Below are 15,264 nucleotides of genomic sequence, written 5' to 3'. Positions count from 1 at the left end.
ACAAGAATACAGGATTCTGTAGACACCACTACCCAGTACCGGGTCAGTTTTATCCTTTCCTGAGTTGAAAAAGTGTTCAACTTTTTTGTTTGGTTTTGAAAGAAACAGAGAGATTATGTTTTTTTTTTAAATTTTTCTAAGTTTATTGCCAAGTTTCAGGATTTTTAATTCAGAATTTATATGATTATGGGAACAAATTTTTAAAACTCTGTCGACTAAAGAGATTATTACCCCTCTTTTCACAGAAGGAGGGTGATGGGAAGAGAAATGTAGATATCAATCATTATGAGTCGGCTTTCTATATATAGAGAATTCAGGGCTAGGATTAGTTTTTATAATCAAAACATCCAAGAAAGGCAGCTTACCTGAATCTTCGAGTTCCATTGTGAACTGGAGATTCGAATCAAAAGAGTTCAAATATGCCAAAAAATCTCTTAGAGAGTCTTGTCCATGTTCCCAAACAGAAAGGATATCATCAACAAAACGAAACCAGATAGAGTGTTTTAAGTGGAAACTATTCAAAGCAGACTGTTCTATGAAATCCATGTAAAAATTTGCCAAATAAGGAGACAAGAGAGTGCCCATGGAGAAAATGATGATAATTTGAAACAGTGATTCCTAAGATTAGATCAAAATTTAAGAAACGCTTTACCGGCACCATTGCAACTTTAAGGTATTGAATCATTACCAGCACCATCATCGCTACTTCAAGGTATTGAACCATTAGAAGTACCAAAAACAAAAACTCCTGATAAATCACCGAAATTATATGATCTAAACTTGAATCTTAAAACTAAACTGCTGAAACGGTTAAATGAAGACGATAAGAAGTATAATTCTCAAGAGCCAACTTTTTTAATTTCTTTACTATTACATAAATCATCCTGAATTCCTTCAAGACGATTTGAAGAAATTGGGTGAATTAGATCAAAAATATGGCGAGAAAAAAGGACATGGAATACCTGAATATTTTAAACTAGTTGATTTTTTAAAAATCTATAGGTCCAGATTGTTAAAAGTCGCCAAACTCCTTAAAATGGACATAGAAATACCACAAGTAGGAACTGGATTATTTCTAAATGATTGAACGATTATACACAGAAAAGCTGCTAAAAATACATCAGATGAGTTAGAAATGAAGCTGTAACTTTGTTAAATTCCTTATTAAAAAATAAAATATTAAAGAAAAATGAATATAATACAATTTATCAAAATTATCTTAAAATTTAATTATAAAAAAAAAAATGAAATTCCTCAGGTTTGAAAATTTTTAACATTTGGAAATTTGTTTAATAAAATAATTTCTAAATAAATGGCAGGCATTGCAGAAGTGATTAAAAGTTGTTTACAACGAAAATTCAAATTCACCAAAATAAAAAATAAATTATCGCGTTATACATTTAATGAATTACGCACAGCAGCTAAATTATTTGATATAAAAGCTGTTGGTAGAAAAGATGAACTATTCATACTTGAAGATAATCTGATTGAGTTAGAGTGTAATGCAAAGCGTCAATATGATAGAAAAAACCCTACAGGTTTAATATTATTCCAGAGTTAAAAAAGGGTTAGAAAAGGAAATAAAAGAAAATAATGAAATTATTTCAGATTTACAAAATCAATGTAACACTATGAGAAATAAAGATATTATTGAACTTAAAAAATTCTTAAAATCAAAACAGATTTCAACTGCTGGAAATTATAACGAAGTGAAGAATAAAGTAAAAAACTATTTCAATAAACAAGTTGAGATTAATCTAAAAGTGAACGACGAAACTCAAAAACTCATTAGAGACTTAGGTGGTAGAAATAGGGTAAAAAAAGATCGGAATATTGACATTTCTAACTTATTTATAAATAAGAAAAAAACAAGAGAAGTTCCAGATATTCCAGAGTATACTTTTAAAATAGAAGAAGAATACGCTAATAACCAATGGATTAGAGGAAATTCCCTTACAGTTAATATTTCAATGAATTCAAATGAAGCTGATTTTGGAATACTGTTTGACTTTGTTGTTGAGGATGTTAAAAATAGAATGAATGAAAGAGATAGTTACAGAGTTCAATTCACAACTTGGGTAATATTTTATTCACAGAAGGATAATGAAGAACTCGAACCTATTCATTATCATAGTTATTCCTGGATTTTTAATAAAAATAGTGATATCAATCAAAGCCATCTAAATAGTAATCACGGGAATATACATACATTAGTCATTGAAAATACCCCAAGATCAGGCATACAATTTGAAAGAGTCAATGGAATTGATTATCAAAGGACAAAATTACCAAATTATGTGGGAGGTACTTATAAAGAATTACCTGAATTTGTAAAAAATAAAAAAGCATGTATTAATATAAAAATAATGATAATAAATGCTTTCTTTGGTCAATACTCACTTATCTTCATCCAGCGAATGATAGAAATGTTGATAGACTTTCAAAATATAAGCCCTATGAAAATGAATTCAACTTTACAGGGATTACTAATTTTCCTATGGATATTCAAGATATTCATAAATTTGAAAATAAATATAATATAAAAATTCGTTTATTTGAAATAAGTGAAAGTAAAGTGATTAGAACTCATATTCCTAAAACTAAGATCAATGGAAAAAATGCTACACATGTGATTAATTTACTCTGTTGTGATAATCATTATGTTTTAATTAAAGATTTAAACAAACTACTTGCCTCCCAAATCTCAAAAACCAAATGGAAAATTCATCTATGTACATTCTGTGGAAGGCACTTTAATGAACAAGAAAAATTTGAAAAACATGGTAAAAAAGAATATTGAGAAGATCCTGACATTATTATGCCTAAACCAGGATTTAAAATTGAATTTAAGAATATAGCTAAACAAATGAAAGTACCATACTGTATAATAGGTGATTTTGAATCGTATAATGAAGAATTTAATCAAAAGAAAGGTAAAAAGACAATTAAAGTAGCAGAGCAAAAGGCATTTGCTTATGGATACAAAGTATATTGTTCTTTTGTTACAACAAAAAATAATATTACGAATACTTTGTTGAAGATACTAGCAGACATTTTGTAGCTACCATAACAGAAGTGTGTACAGAAATAGCCAATGAGTATGAAAATAGAGAAAAAGAACATGGTTGTACACAAGAAGAAGTAAGTGAAAAATGGAATAATACAACTAATAAAAGCTGCCATATTTGTGAAAAGGAAATAATAGATAATAATTTCCATTTAGATCATGACCATATGACTGGTAATGTATGTGGATTTACACATGCTGAATGTAATAAAAACTTTAGAATTCCCAAACATATCCCTACTGTAATGCATAATCTCTCAAAATATGACTCTCATTTATTTCTTAGAGAATTAGTACCTGATAACGGTATTTTTGATTCAGCAGAGAGTTTTATATTGTTTTATAAAACAATAACTGTTAATCAAACCCAATATGAAATGCGCTTCATAGATTCACTCCGTCTTGTGGCTTCATCATTAGATAAATTATCGGAAAATTTAGCAAAATGTGGTTATAAATTAAATTGCAACTGTTTGAGAAATAATTTCAAGTATACTTCTGCTGTATTTCAAAATACTGTAGAATTTAAAGAAATAATAAAGAAAGGGGTTTATCCCTATGAACATATTGATAGCTATGAAAAATAAATGAATCAAATTACCTTCAATAGACAAGTTTTATTCTAGATTAATAGGAAAAAATAGTTCTGAAGAAGATTATGAATGAACAAAATCTATTTGGAAATTATTTAAATATAAAACGCTATTAGATTACACTAAATCCTACCTAAAAGTGATGTTTTAATTCTATCAGATGTCGCTGAAAATTTTAGAAATATATGTTTAAATAATTATGAACTAGATCCCTTACACTTTTTTCATGCACCGGGATTAACATGGGAAGCTTTTCTAAAACTGAAATTCCCTTATTTTCTGATGAAGATATGTATACATTTATTGAGAAAGGTATAAGAGGTGGCGTATCTCAGTGTATGAAAAGATATGCTAAAGCAAATAATAAATATATGAAAAACTTTGATAAAACAAAACCTTCTAATTATTTAATGTTTCTAAATTACGCTTTAAAATTACGTAGGAAAATCGGTGGAGGAGCTTTAAGACTTCCAGGTACACAGAAAATCGTTGGAATGGGAAACCTTGACGTTCCTAAGAAACGTGGAAGACCCAAAAAACTTGCTGATACTGCAATTTCATCTTCTTATCCAAAAAACGTGAAGCGAGTAAAAAAAGAAAAAAATCCCTTAACAATTGTTGATATAACTGCTGAATTACACCACATTCCTTACTTTAGAAGCGTATTTTCTAGAAATAATTTAACAAATAAAATTAATGAAAAAGAATGCGGTGTTATTAGTTATGATTTAATTGGTTTACCTGGAGCTCATTGGACTTGTTATTTCAATAACCCTAAGCATATATTTGTAGATTTCTTTGACTCGTTTGGTATTCCGCCGGGAAATGAAATAGTAAAATATTTAAAGACTTGAAATAAACCAATTGCTTATCATTCTATCCCAATACAAAATTTAAGTCATGTCAATTTTGGACATATATGTGAAGAGTATAAAAAAAAGATTTAAGGGAGTGGATCCACAAAATGTTATTTGGATTTTATTTCTTAATATAAATGGAAAAAGAATTGGAGAAACGATTGTTTGTTCATCATAGAAGTTGTAAATATTATGGAAATGTTAGTAATGCTTTCTTAGTATTTAAATTTATATTTAGTGCTTCGGGTTTATTTGCTTTTGATATGTTACCCCTTGCTTCTTTAAGTTTGAACTCGGTTCTGATTAAAATACTTGAAAAATATCTACGAATAGCAAAAAGAAAGGCTAAGTATAAAACCGCACAATCATTTTCTTTAAAAATACTTATTATGAATAAATCAGTTCAATGGAACAATGATGGTATAATTAAACGAGAAAATGAATTACAGAAAACATTACAGTTTTTTCCTCGTGAAAAATATTTGAAACAGGTAATATTAAATGGGTATAAAAATTGCACAAAGTCTTTAAAGTCCAATAATAATATTTCAAAATAATTTGGGGAAATTAGAAAATTTTTGCAAAACCCCGCCCCCAGGCTATTAACCATTTTTTTTTTTTTTTTTTGGTGTTCGTGATATCAAATCAGCCTGGTTTCTGGGGCAAACCCCTCAGGGTTTTTTTGTTTGGAGGGAAGCTGGCTGCTTCTTACTCCTTGATCTGCAGCCAGATCGTATTGACGTCATCAACTGCTACACGGGGTAACGGTGAGAGTCTAACTGTTGGAATCGCAATCGATGATCAGTCAGCCGCTTTACAAACTCGGTCATGCTGGTCTTTAAGGAGAGTTTATACAATCTTTTTGTGTTTCATTTGACATATAGAATCACTAAAAAATTTGCGGGCCACTGGGCTTGCACCTAAATTGTTCAGTTTTCGGTTCAAGCGCCTTAACCAATATCGTCATCAGAGACTTCTAATAGATTTATTTGCTAATAGAATGGTAATAAAAAAAAAATTACGGTTCAGAAAATTTGTTTAATAAAATAATTTACAAATAAATGGAGAAACTTTTAAGAGAAATTAAAGTGGAAAACAAATACAATCGAACCATTAAGAAAGAAGACTTAAACATTGGAATAGAATACACAATTAAAGCAATGAAAAACGTAGTAACTAAATATGGTAATAAACTTGTTATTATTATTAATTTTGAGGGTGAAATGGTTGATATCTTTGCACCAAAATGATTTGATTCTAAAGCAGCTGATTTTGAAAAAAAAATTAAAAAAAAATTGAAAAAGATAAAGGTATGATTTTAAAGGTTATTGAAAGAAAAGGAAAAGATAATAATAATTATCTAGATATTGATATTAAACTTAATTAGTAGTATACCGAACTATCTAATAAATATTAAATTATTTCATTTTATCAGTAGTATAAGAAGAATGGAATATTTTTTCAAATTACATCAAAAATTCTTATTTCAGAAGACTTTCTTTTATCTTAAAGGTCATGACGGGAAATTGTTAAAACATTGCAGAATTTAATTTAAAATGGGATGAGTTCAATTGAAAAAGGGGGTAAATTGAAGGAATGAGATAGGTGAGGCAGCTCCTGTATTTCTTATACTACTTGTGTACATACCCAATACAGATTTTTATATTTTCTTGAAGAGTAATATCAAGCCATAAACTTTCCACCCAGGGTACGTCGAAAATTAAAGGGTTAATAAGACTAACCTGGAAACCTTCCCTGACATAAATACCAACTCCTCTTCTGCAGTTTGGTTTCCCCAGATTAGTGAAGCACTGAAAACCAGATATCTGCACCACACTTTCGGTAACAGGTATTGTAGTAAATTTTGGCAGAATCTCCACTAACCCAGCAATATCTGCTTCTTCATCTTTTAAGAGCACTTGGATATTTAGAAGTTTATTTGTAAAAGAATCAACATTGCTAGAGATGACATGAAGGGTATTATTATTTCGGGGCTTTTGTGACTGGTCGTCCAGAGGCAGAGGCCCCATAACTGCGACTGTGTTTGACACAGGCGGGGTAGATGTTATTTCAGATATGGCACTGATGAAGCTCGATTTACTCGAACTGTCACATGAAAAGAAAAACTCACTAAGTTCATTTTCAGTTGATACACTAGTATTAACACTTGAAGTTCTACAAAGCGAAGAGGATAACTGCAAGAAATCAGGGCTATTTACAGGAGGTGAGGAACAAACTGTTACATCTCCATCGCGGCTGGGTTCAGGGCTGGCTTTGGAACTTTCCAACCGTGATGAGCTGCAACGTTTTTTGTCACAATTTGGCCTTTGAAAATTATGAGATCTTTTTCACCAGAGTTTATTCGCGATTTTAGCGTATCAATGAGAGTCTTACGTTTATCACGCTCGGCCTTTGATGCGTCACTTCGAAACTGAATATATGCACGGAATTCACGAGAACGGTTAATGATTTTCCTATTGATGTCTACACTGGGAACAGAAAAGAGGATAGGTAGTGGGCGTGCATTTACGGACTGTGAGTTTGCAGGGATGGGAAGTCTTTTCTAATTTGTAATTTGAATGCCTTGGAGTTTGTAATTTGGCAGAGGTATGACTGGATGTAAAGTTGTTCGTCTGATTGTGACGGAATATCATTTGCAACTATCTTTAGATCTCTACGTTGTCTATCCCGCTCTTCAGCGAAAAGGCGCTGTACCTCACAATTAAGATGTCAGGCAAAATCAATATTTGGCCAGGCAGTCTCTTGTTGCACAAGGGTTTTGATTTCAGCACGCACATCAGAAATTAAGCATTTCTGAGCGACCTGATGTTCTCGAGCTGACATTTGTGTTCTGATATCATTAATTGATTTCGAAATCTCTTCTTTGAGCGTAGTTTCAAGGTTATTTACTGAAGACTGCACAATATCTTGGATAATGGCTCGGGATGGGATTTTATCAATAATATCTCTCTTCATACTGTTTATTGTAGCTACATAAGGAAATATCTGAAAAAAAAGAATTACCATTAGATTCCTTATTTTATGCTCTTTTTCAATATAACTTAATTGTTACTACCATTTCAATGCACTCACATCCCCTTGACTTTCCCATATAGGCCTAAAGGTTCTAAATAATCTATTTCTTTGTTGTTTATCATCTTGTGATACATCACACATTATTTTATAAAATGCTGAATTCTTGGAATTGTGAAAACATTCTTTCTAAGTAAACTCAGTGGAATTGTTTGATAAAAGGTTACTGGAAAAAAAAACACAAAAACAATAGAATAAACATCATAATGTTATTAATGGAAATAAACTTTATATCATAAAATAAGAATGTCATTGTTTTAGGTTTGTTTTTTAGTTTTATATAGGTCTTAAATCCTTAAATTTTACCTTAAATTGCTGGGTATTGAACATTGGCTATCCTGAACAGTTTTTTCTTAGCAAAGAAAAACTTCCAAAATTTAATGTTGCCTGCAGGTTAAATAAGCCACAAAATTTTTTTTTTTAGTTTTATACCTTTGGTTAGCAAAAAATCCTTAAAAAAAACAACAAAGATAATCATAGCTAGTAAAACAGACAGCTCACAGAAAGAAAGTTCAAACTTTATGGTTGGGATTCAAGTGCAACCATCCTCAGTACAAAATTAGACATAGAGATAATATTGATAAATATCCATACAACATTAAAAAAAAACTTAAAAAATAAATATTAAAAGTAGACTTTTTTCCTCTCCCCCTCCCCAAGTAAAAATTTAAAGTCCACTTCTCCCAATCATCCCTTATGGTTTTATCTTGTTCCCCAAGCCTTTTCTCAGGACATTGCAGATGTACCATATTGATCACCTCATAATATATATATTATCTTGACTTACCTAAATACTGAACTGAGATATATTATGAGTCCCATAAGACCTTTCTCTGTAGAAAAGTATAGGTGGATCACTTGGAGTTAGTTTATATCCTTAAGTAAATTCATTATAGTTTTTCTTGTTGTTATAGGGGAAAGCATTTAGATGGATGGGAGACAATATTTTACCTGTTTTGCTTGTGTTTGAAGTCTCCAAAATGATTGCTTCAAAGTTTGTATCCAATGTGTCTCAATTGATTTTTTTTATATATTTATTAATTTTACTATTTAGGTGGATTTTTAAGAATGTTGATGTGTTGTAACATATGGGTTTTGTCTCTTATTTCGGAACACTTAGCACATTACAGTTTGATACAATAGTCATTAATTGATTACTTGTTCTTTTTGTTTTGTAATAATATTCTTTTTATCCAGTTTAAAATAAAATTCTATTTAATGTTGTTTTCTGTTCTTCATGTCAAATCTTCTTTTGGTTAGTCTCAATTTAGTTTTTGTTGTTGTTGTTGACTTTGACTCAGTTGGCTTGAAATTGGCAGTGTCTTCAATTAAATATCTTATCTATCTTCTTCACATCAGGAAATGACTTCAAAAAACTAAATTAAATCAGATAAATAAGGGCAGAAAAATCTAGAGCTTAGATAGTTTTCTATTTTAGAGGCATAAATCTGAAGACAAAGTGCAGAAAATACACTGCAGCTTAGTTTCCAACTTTCAAACGTTTGCTAGTTGCAGGTCTTATTGTGCAGTGGGCTTAGGCTGGTTTGCTTCTAAGGAGTATAAAAAATACAAAAGCAATGTAAAAAATATGTAGCAGCAACCAAATACTAGTGTAAGATTAGTTAAATATTATTAGTTCTCTTTTAACTTTTTCATTTGAAAGCTATAAGCTTTTTAATGTGCTGTTTCTGTGTTGACCAGCAAAATCAGTTTTTTATCATATAACTAATTTTGTTTCAATTTGTCATTATAAAAATAGAAATGTAAATAAAATAATGTTAACTTTTGAGATGTATTGATCTTTGCTTTTTGTGCTTATATCTTGTATCTATTTTATAGGATTTGAACTCCTTGTTTTCTTTAGAAGATACAGCATTGAGGTTTGGTAATTATTCTAATTCTACAGATATCTAATTGCTCAGAGCAGTCAAGAGAAGGCCACTGTGTATTTAACTGTTTGGGTGAATCATGGAAACACCCAACCGCTTTGGTATCACTGCTGTTAAACAAGGTAAATGGCATTATGATAGAATGAGCCATTTGCTGCTTATTTGTCCTTCTTTGCTAACTGAATTGGACAGTAATTGTAATTCCCTACTTACTTTGGTTGCTTGTACTTGAAAAATGGATTAAACAAACTAAAACCTTTTTTATTAGTTTTATAAAAAATGCACAGAACAAGTTTTTTAGTCTTGCTATTTTTGGCCATTTACTGCCCCTGTGCAATTTGTTAAATAATTACCCTAGAATTAATGAGCAAAATATCAGGTTCAATAACATCATTTTCTCCCTAGATAGCTGTTATGAATTTTGAATGGAGGTTAAAAGATTATCACCACTTCCTACAAAAAATAAAAAAATTGATCAACTTTAAATTTCAAACTCATTTCTTAGATTAACAAAAATGTTCAAATTTGGAGATTTGAGCTAGTTTACAATGTTTTGTCAGAGAGGTCTTCAAGACATCCCCTAGCAGTGTCCTGACCTAGTTTAGAGGATAAATACTTTTGGAGTAGAGGAATCCCAAAACTTAATCTTTTGACTTGAGTACAGTTTTGAGTTGCTTTTAATTGGCATTTACATCCTACCTCACTGAAAAGATAACCCAGGATTTCTGCATCAGACTTTAATAATTGTGGCATCCATATTATTCAAGAAGAATAAGATAGTTTTAGAATGATAAATAGGTAAAAATAAATATATCAGAAATTCCAATAGGGAAATAGTATATACTGCTAGCAGGTCAAATTAGCATAATTTTCTTTCTTGATTCCATTATCATTTAAAACTATCTCTTGTTTTTTAAGAAGACAGTCTGCACTGGTTTCAGTGAAAATAATGGAATGGCTTACTTTGGTGTTCATGTTTCAAAAAATACATCTGATTTTTCAAATGTTTTTAAATACAGTTTTGTTAATGAAAGATAAAAACAGCAAATTTCCAAACAAATTTTTATGAATCATTCTTTAAGACTTTTTGAAAAACACTGGCCGAAATTTAACATAAACAATTGGTTTTTGATGGGAAGCAAAAGTTGCAGAAATGATTAAAAAACCATGCATGATCTGAAGTAGGTTTATTTCTAGTACCTCAGCTTTGAGTTTCTTTTATTGTTTTTTTTGGTGAAACCTTGTCTGTCTCTCCGTCATCAAACTTATGCCTATCAAAAGTCACCCCACCTACAAGTACCCCCCCCCCCATTCTTTATTCTGAAGTATCAAAGGAATATAGATACTAATTATAATCTTAGTGAAGTACATGCGTTTTACTTTAAAAATCCTCTATGTGGCAGAGGAATTGGAGTTTAAACCCCCTGTCAGAAATTTTTGTTTTATTCTAATGACATTTTACAACAACAACAGGCTCATCATCCACTCTGGGCCTTTTATGTTATAGTTTAACTTTTGCTTTATAACCTTTAAAATAACATCATTTTAATTTTTTGGGAAGAGGGGGGGGGAGTTGTAATGGCCAAACAATTCTAATGGTCAAACAATTTGTTTGGCATGATGTTGAACTAGCTAAATTTAAGGGACAGCCATCCACATAGCCCCTTTGGGCTATTTTGCAAGTATTCTTCCTGAGTCTTGTCCTAAATCTAAACACGACAGGGTTTAAGGGATCCCAAATTTATTCTTTGGACTTATGGGTAGTTTTGAATTACTTTTACTCAACGTTTATATCGAAAAATCGAGCTATTAATTACCATTCCTGAATCAGCTGCAAATGACAGTTTTTTTTCGCCTCATTCAATTTTCTTTAAAACATGTTTTTTTAGTTTTTCGTTACTATTGACCATGGATTGTAATTTACTAGGTTGCAGCTATTGCTGCAACCATAATAAATAGAAAGGTTTGTCCTATATAATTGAACTCTATAATTCCCTATAATTGGCTCCTATAATTCCCAAGTGTAGATTTTGACTTAATGAAAGAATCTAAAAGTTTACGAATTTTAAAGAAGATGTACCTAATATACCTAAAACGTAATTTTTAGGCCTATAAATGAGAATATTATTAAGATTTAATAAAAGTATTGTAATAAAAGCATCATTATAAAATAAAAATTTTGCTAACATAATGTAATTAAAACATTGCAATCACAAACAATTCAAGTAATAATGTAATTAAAAAAGTGGAATTATGAATGATTATAAATTTATAAATAATTTTCTTATTTTATACCGCATGTCATTGTTAGGGATTACTGGTTAATCTTGAATAATACTCTATTTAAATAAACTCCATGCACTCTCTGGCATCCATCCCAGAAACAACTGAACTTACGAGAAAAATTCTAAACAAGATTTGTACAGAATTTAGTTTGGCCACTGCAATAGATGGGATTGGAGGAGAAGTCTTTGGGTATCATAATAGAGTTTTACACAAGTTTATAGTTGACAATATTCAATTCTTTGGTGAAACCACTAGAATGAATGGACTACAGCAGGGTTGCCACATTATTGTATTTTTTTTCAGAGGGACTTTTCTTTTGGTTGTTTTTCTGAAAATGCCTTTTGGTTGTTTTTCTGAAAATGCCTTTTGGTTGTTTTTCTGAAAAAAAAAACGATAGCTACTCCTATCTGCTATCGTTTTTTTTTTTTTTTTTTAATATCATGACCAGCGATTTATGGCTTGGTGACGATATTATATCGTCATGGGCCCTCCTCAAAGCTTCTTTTCGACATAAGGGTTTAAAATGGAGAAGAATATATCCAGTGGATTATTGTAAATTGTTGTCAAGGTCCCAATAATTTCCATCCAAGGATCTTTTTTCTAGCCCATAGAATAGTGCAAACAAGAAACAGGATGAACCAGTCACGGGATGAATGCCTACGTTTTTTTTTTTTTTTTTTTTTTTTTTTTTTTTTGATTATCATGAACCGCGATTTATGGCTCGGTGACGATATTATATCGTCATGGGCCCTCTTCAAAACTTTTTTTCGACATAAGGATTTAAAATGGAGAAGAATAAATCCAGTGGATTATTGTAAATTGTTGTCAAGGTCCCAATAATTTCCATCCAAGGATCTTTTTTCTATCCCATAGAATAGTGCAAACAAGGAACAGGATGAACCAGTCACAGGATGAATGCCTACTTTGTTTGACCTTTGGCTTTTTAGGGGGCTGAGATGGGAGTATTCAAGACCGAATATTTTGAACCTCTCGCTAAATGTTTTCAGCCATGTAGATAACAACGGGACAATGGTTGTACAAAAAGACAAATCCGTGATACACAAGCTAAAATAGAGTTTTCTTGGGTTCAAAATCTGAGTGGCTGAAATCCTTGGGTGAAGAATTTCGACTGTGGTGATTTCAATGGTGCAATTTCTGTTAATTTTCAGTGCCTATTAGTGCCTAATTAATGTTAGTGCCATTAATGTAAGAATTTTGACTGTGGTGATTCCAATGTTGCTCTTTCTGTTAATGTTCAGTGCCTATTTTATTGGTAATTCGAGCATGTTTTTGAAATTCCCATAAATCTGTTTCGGATTTTACCATTAATTTAAACCGAAATAATGGCCACTACTCCTGCAAATTAGAATCCGCACTTGAGTGCTGAACCATCAACCATTATGAAATGGTAAAAAAATTTCTGATTTACTATTTTTACTAAAAACAAGTCTTAAACTTTATTTTGGCTATGGGTAATTTTTTTTTTCTAAGTAACTAAGTAACCGCAATTCTTTCACTCATGATTAACCTACTCTTTGACAAAAGGGCAACTATCCTTTTGAAATTATTAAGTTTTAAATTTTTTATTTAAATCCTGTGCGGTGGCTTAGATGTATTATAAGTAACAAAATTTTTTTGTTGTGAGCTTTTTATGTGGTCTTTACTGTAATCTTTGTAGAAACTGAGGATGAATCCTCAGATAATGATAAAGATGTGTTTGGAAGTGAACATTCTATATTTTCGGTAGGACACGAAGCCAATCTTTTTGCTATTTCTGCTGACATATCTCCAGATTGTATTGCTAATTCTAACCATCTTCAGCAGGAGTTCACCACTGACGGTGACAAAGGTATGCTTCAGATATCCTAACCTTTTTCTATATATTTACGTTTTCGAAATGAAACAAATTGTATCTTTGACTTCCATTGAAGTTTCAGAGAGACGTGAAATATCTGTAATTGAGTGCTTGTTGCGTCTGAGTGCTCTAGTTGAATTGCATCACCTGGAAAAAAGTCCTACGTGGTTTTAAATATTAGGAAAGACAATTCCTGGGAAATATTAGGAAATACAATCTTAATTAAATCACTGAACAAAATTCCAAACTTAATCGCATTTTGAACCACACAATCTCTAATTGAAAGCGTCCCATTGGTAGGCGTAAAGAAAAATTTCACAGTTTTACCCTATTTTTTAAAGCTGGTTGACCAACTGGAAATTTTTTTAAAAAGACACAGCCTGAACCTAGCATTAAGTAGCTGAAATGAATCGCAGCCCTTTTATAATTGTGGGAAAAATAAAATCAGCCCCAGACTTAGGAGTGATGTTTATAGGATCCCTTGTTCATGCGGTCGTCTCTATAAAGGTTAAAACTCACCAACAATTGGAAGAGCTGTAGTTGGCACACAAATAATTAATTGACAAAGCCTCTTATTACCTCTGTTAATGGTCTGTTGCAAGTTTTCAGAGAGGCTGTCAAAATTAATAAATATAAACACCAAAAATTAGCCCTAATAAAGAGATACCAGAGAAGCTTATTTGAGCACCAATTATAATGAACTTATTAATTTAGATTTCTCTCTTTTAAATCATAATATTTCACAATCTAATAAAATTTCAGGTGATACCAGACCTGGTAAGCGATTGGCTTTTAAAAAGGCATTAAATAAAATGAACTCAGATTTAGTTTTTGAATTGCAAGTCAATATCGTTTTTTTTTTTTTAATCCAGTAACCCTTTCACCATTCCATGGAAAGGGTCTATTTATTTTAATGGTTGTTTTTTCGGTTTTGTTGCTTATTTTAGTGTTTTTGTTTTATAGAATTTCATTGTTCTTCCATCTTAGTTCTGAGGACGGCTGAGTGGAGGTCTCGGATAAAATGTTTGCATTGCATGTTTGCTTTTTCACTTATAAACATCTTCATTTTTTCTTCTTCCTGAGTTTTGGCCTCATCTGGTTTTGCTAGTGATCCAAATCATAGTCACAATATTCTTTTCTAAGATCATTTTAGTTTCACTAATGCACTAACAGTTGAAGAAGTGGAAAGTTTAGTATAAGGGGTGCAACCAGCCTTCTTGGGGCGTCACTCATTTTCAAATCAAATGAAAACTGGATAGTGAATTGGGTATAATGTGCCCAGAATTTCTGAAAGTTCACGTTTGGTTGGCATCATTGGTGATTAAAACTTACTTGGTGTTTTTTTTTGTTTTTTTTTTCATATCAGAACCATACAAAACAAGTTATTTTTTATTTTCTTCTAAAAGCCTTCTTGGGTGCATGTATCCCTCGTATTTGAAAGACAGGCATGAAAATTGTTGGCTTGAGAATTATCACAATTTTACATGCTACATGAGACGTATTGTATGGTTTTTATGATATAGGCATTTGTAGTTCTTAAAGTACGAAACCAAATAAAAAAAAAAAAAAATTCAACTGAAAATAAGGAGCAACATTAAAACTTGAAACGAGCAGAAGTTATTTC

General features: G+C 31.1%; 2 protein-coding genes across 4 annotated transcripts in view; both read left to right on the top strand.

Moving 5' to 3' along the window:
- Positions 1-15,264, top strand: part of LOC148940860 (2-oxoadipate dehydrogenase complex component E1) — a 204,379-nt gene that overhangs the window by 92,033 nt on the left and 97,082 nt on the right. The gene's annotated exons all lie outside the window — the stretch shown is intronic.
- The window catches only part of LOC148940862 (uncharacterized), a 61,252-nt gene that overhangs the window by 36,686 nt on the left and 9,302 nt on the right, over positions 1-15,264 (top strand). For 2 of the 3 annotated variants that reach the window (XM_089105342.1, XM_089105343.1), the window contains exons 2-3: positions 9,450-9,621; positions 13,464-13,634. In XM_089105342.1, coding sequence (XP_088961468.1) covers positions 9,579-9,621; positions 13,464-13,634 — 214 coding nt within the window. In that variant the 5' untranslated portion in view covers positions 9,450-9,578. The remainder of the gene's footprint in view (positions 1-9,449; positions 9,622-13,463; positions 13,635-15,264) is intronic. The other variant, XM_089105344.1, reaches the window with a different exon arrangement.

This window comes from Artemia sp. Qi Xiang Cuo, chromosome 19 (genome assembly GCF_049724085.1).
Source record: "Artemia sp. Qi Xiang Cuo chromosome 19, ASM4972408v1, whole genome shotgun sequence".
Lineage (NCBI taxonomy): Eukaryota > Metazoa > Arthropoda > Branchiopoda > Anostraca > Artemiidae > Artemia > Artemia sp. Qi Xiang Cuo.
This window is presented reverse-complemented; position numbering and strand designations above follow the sequence as displayed.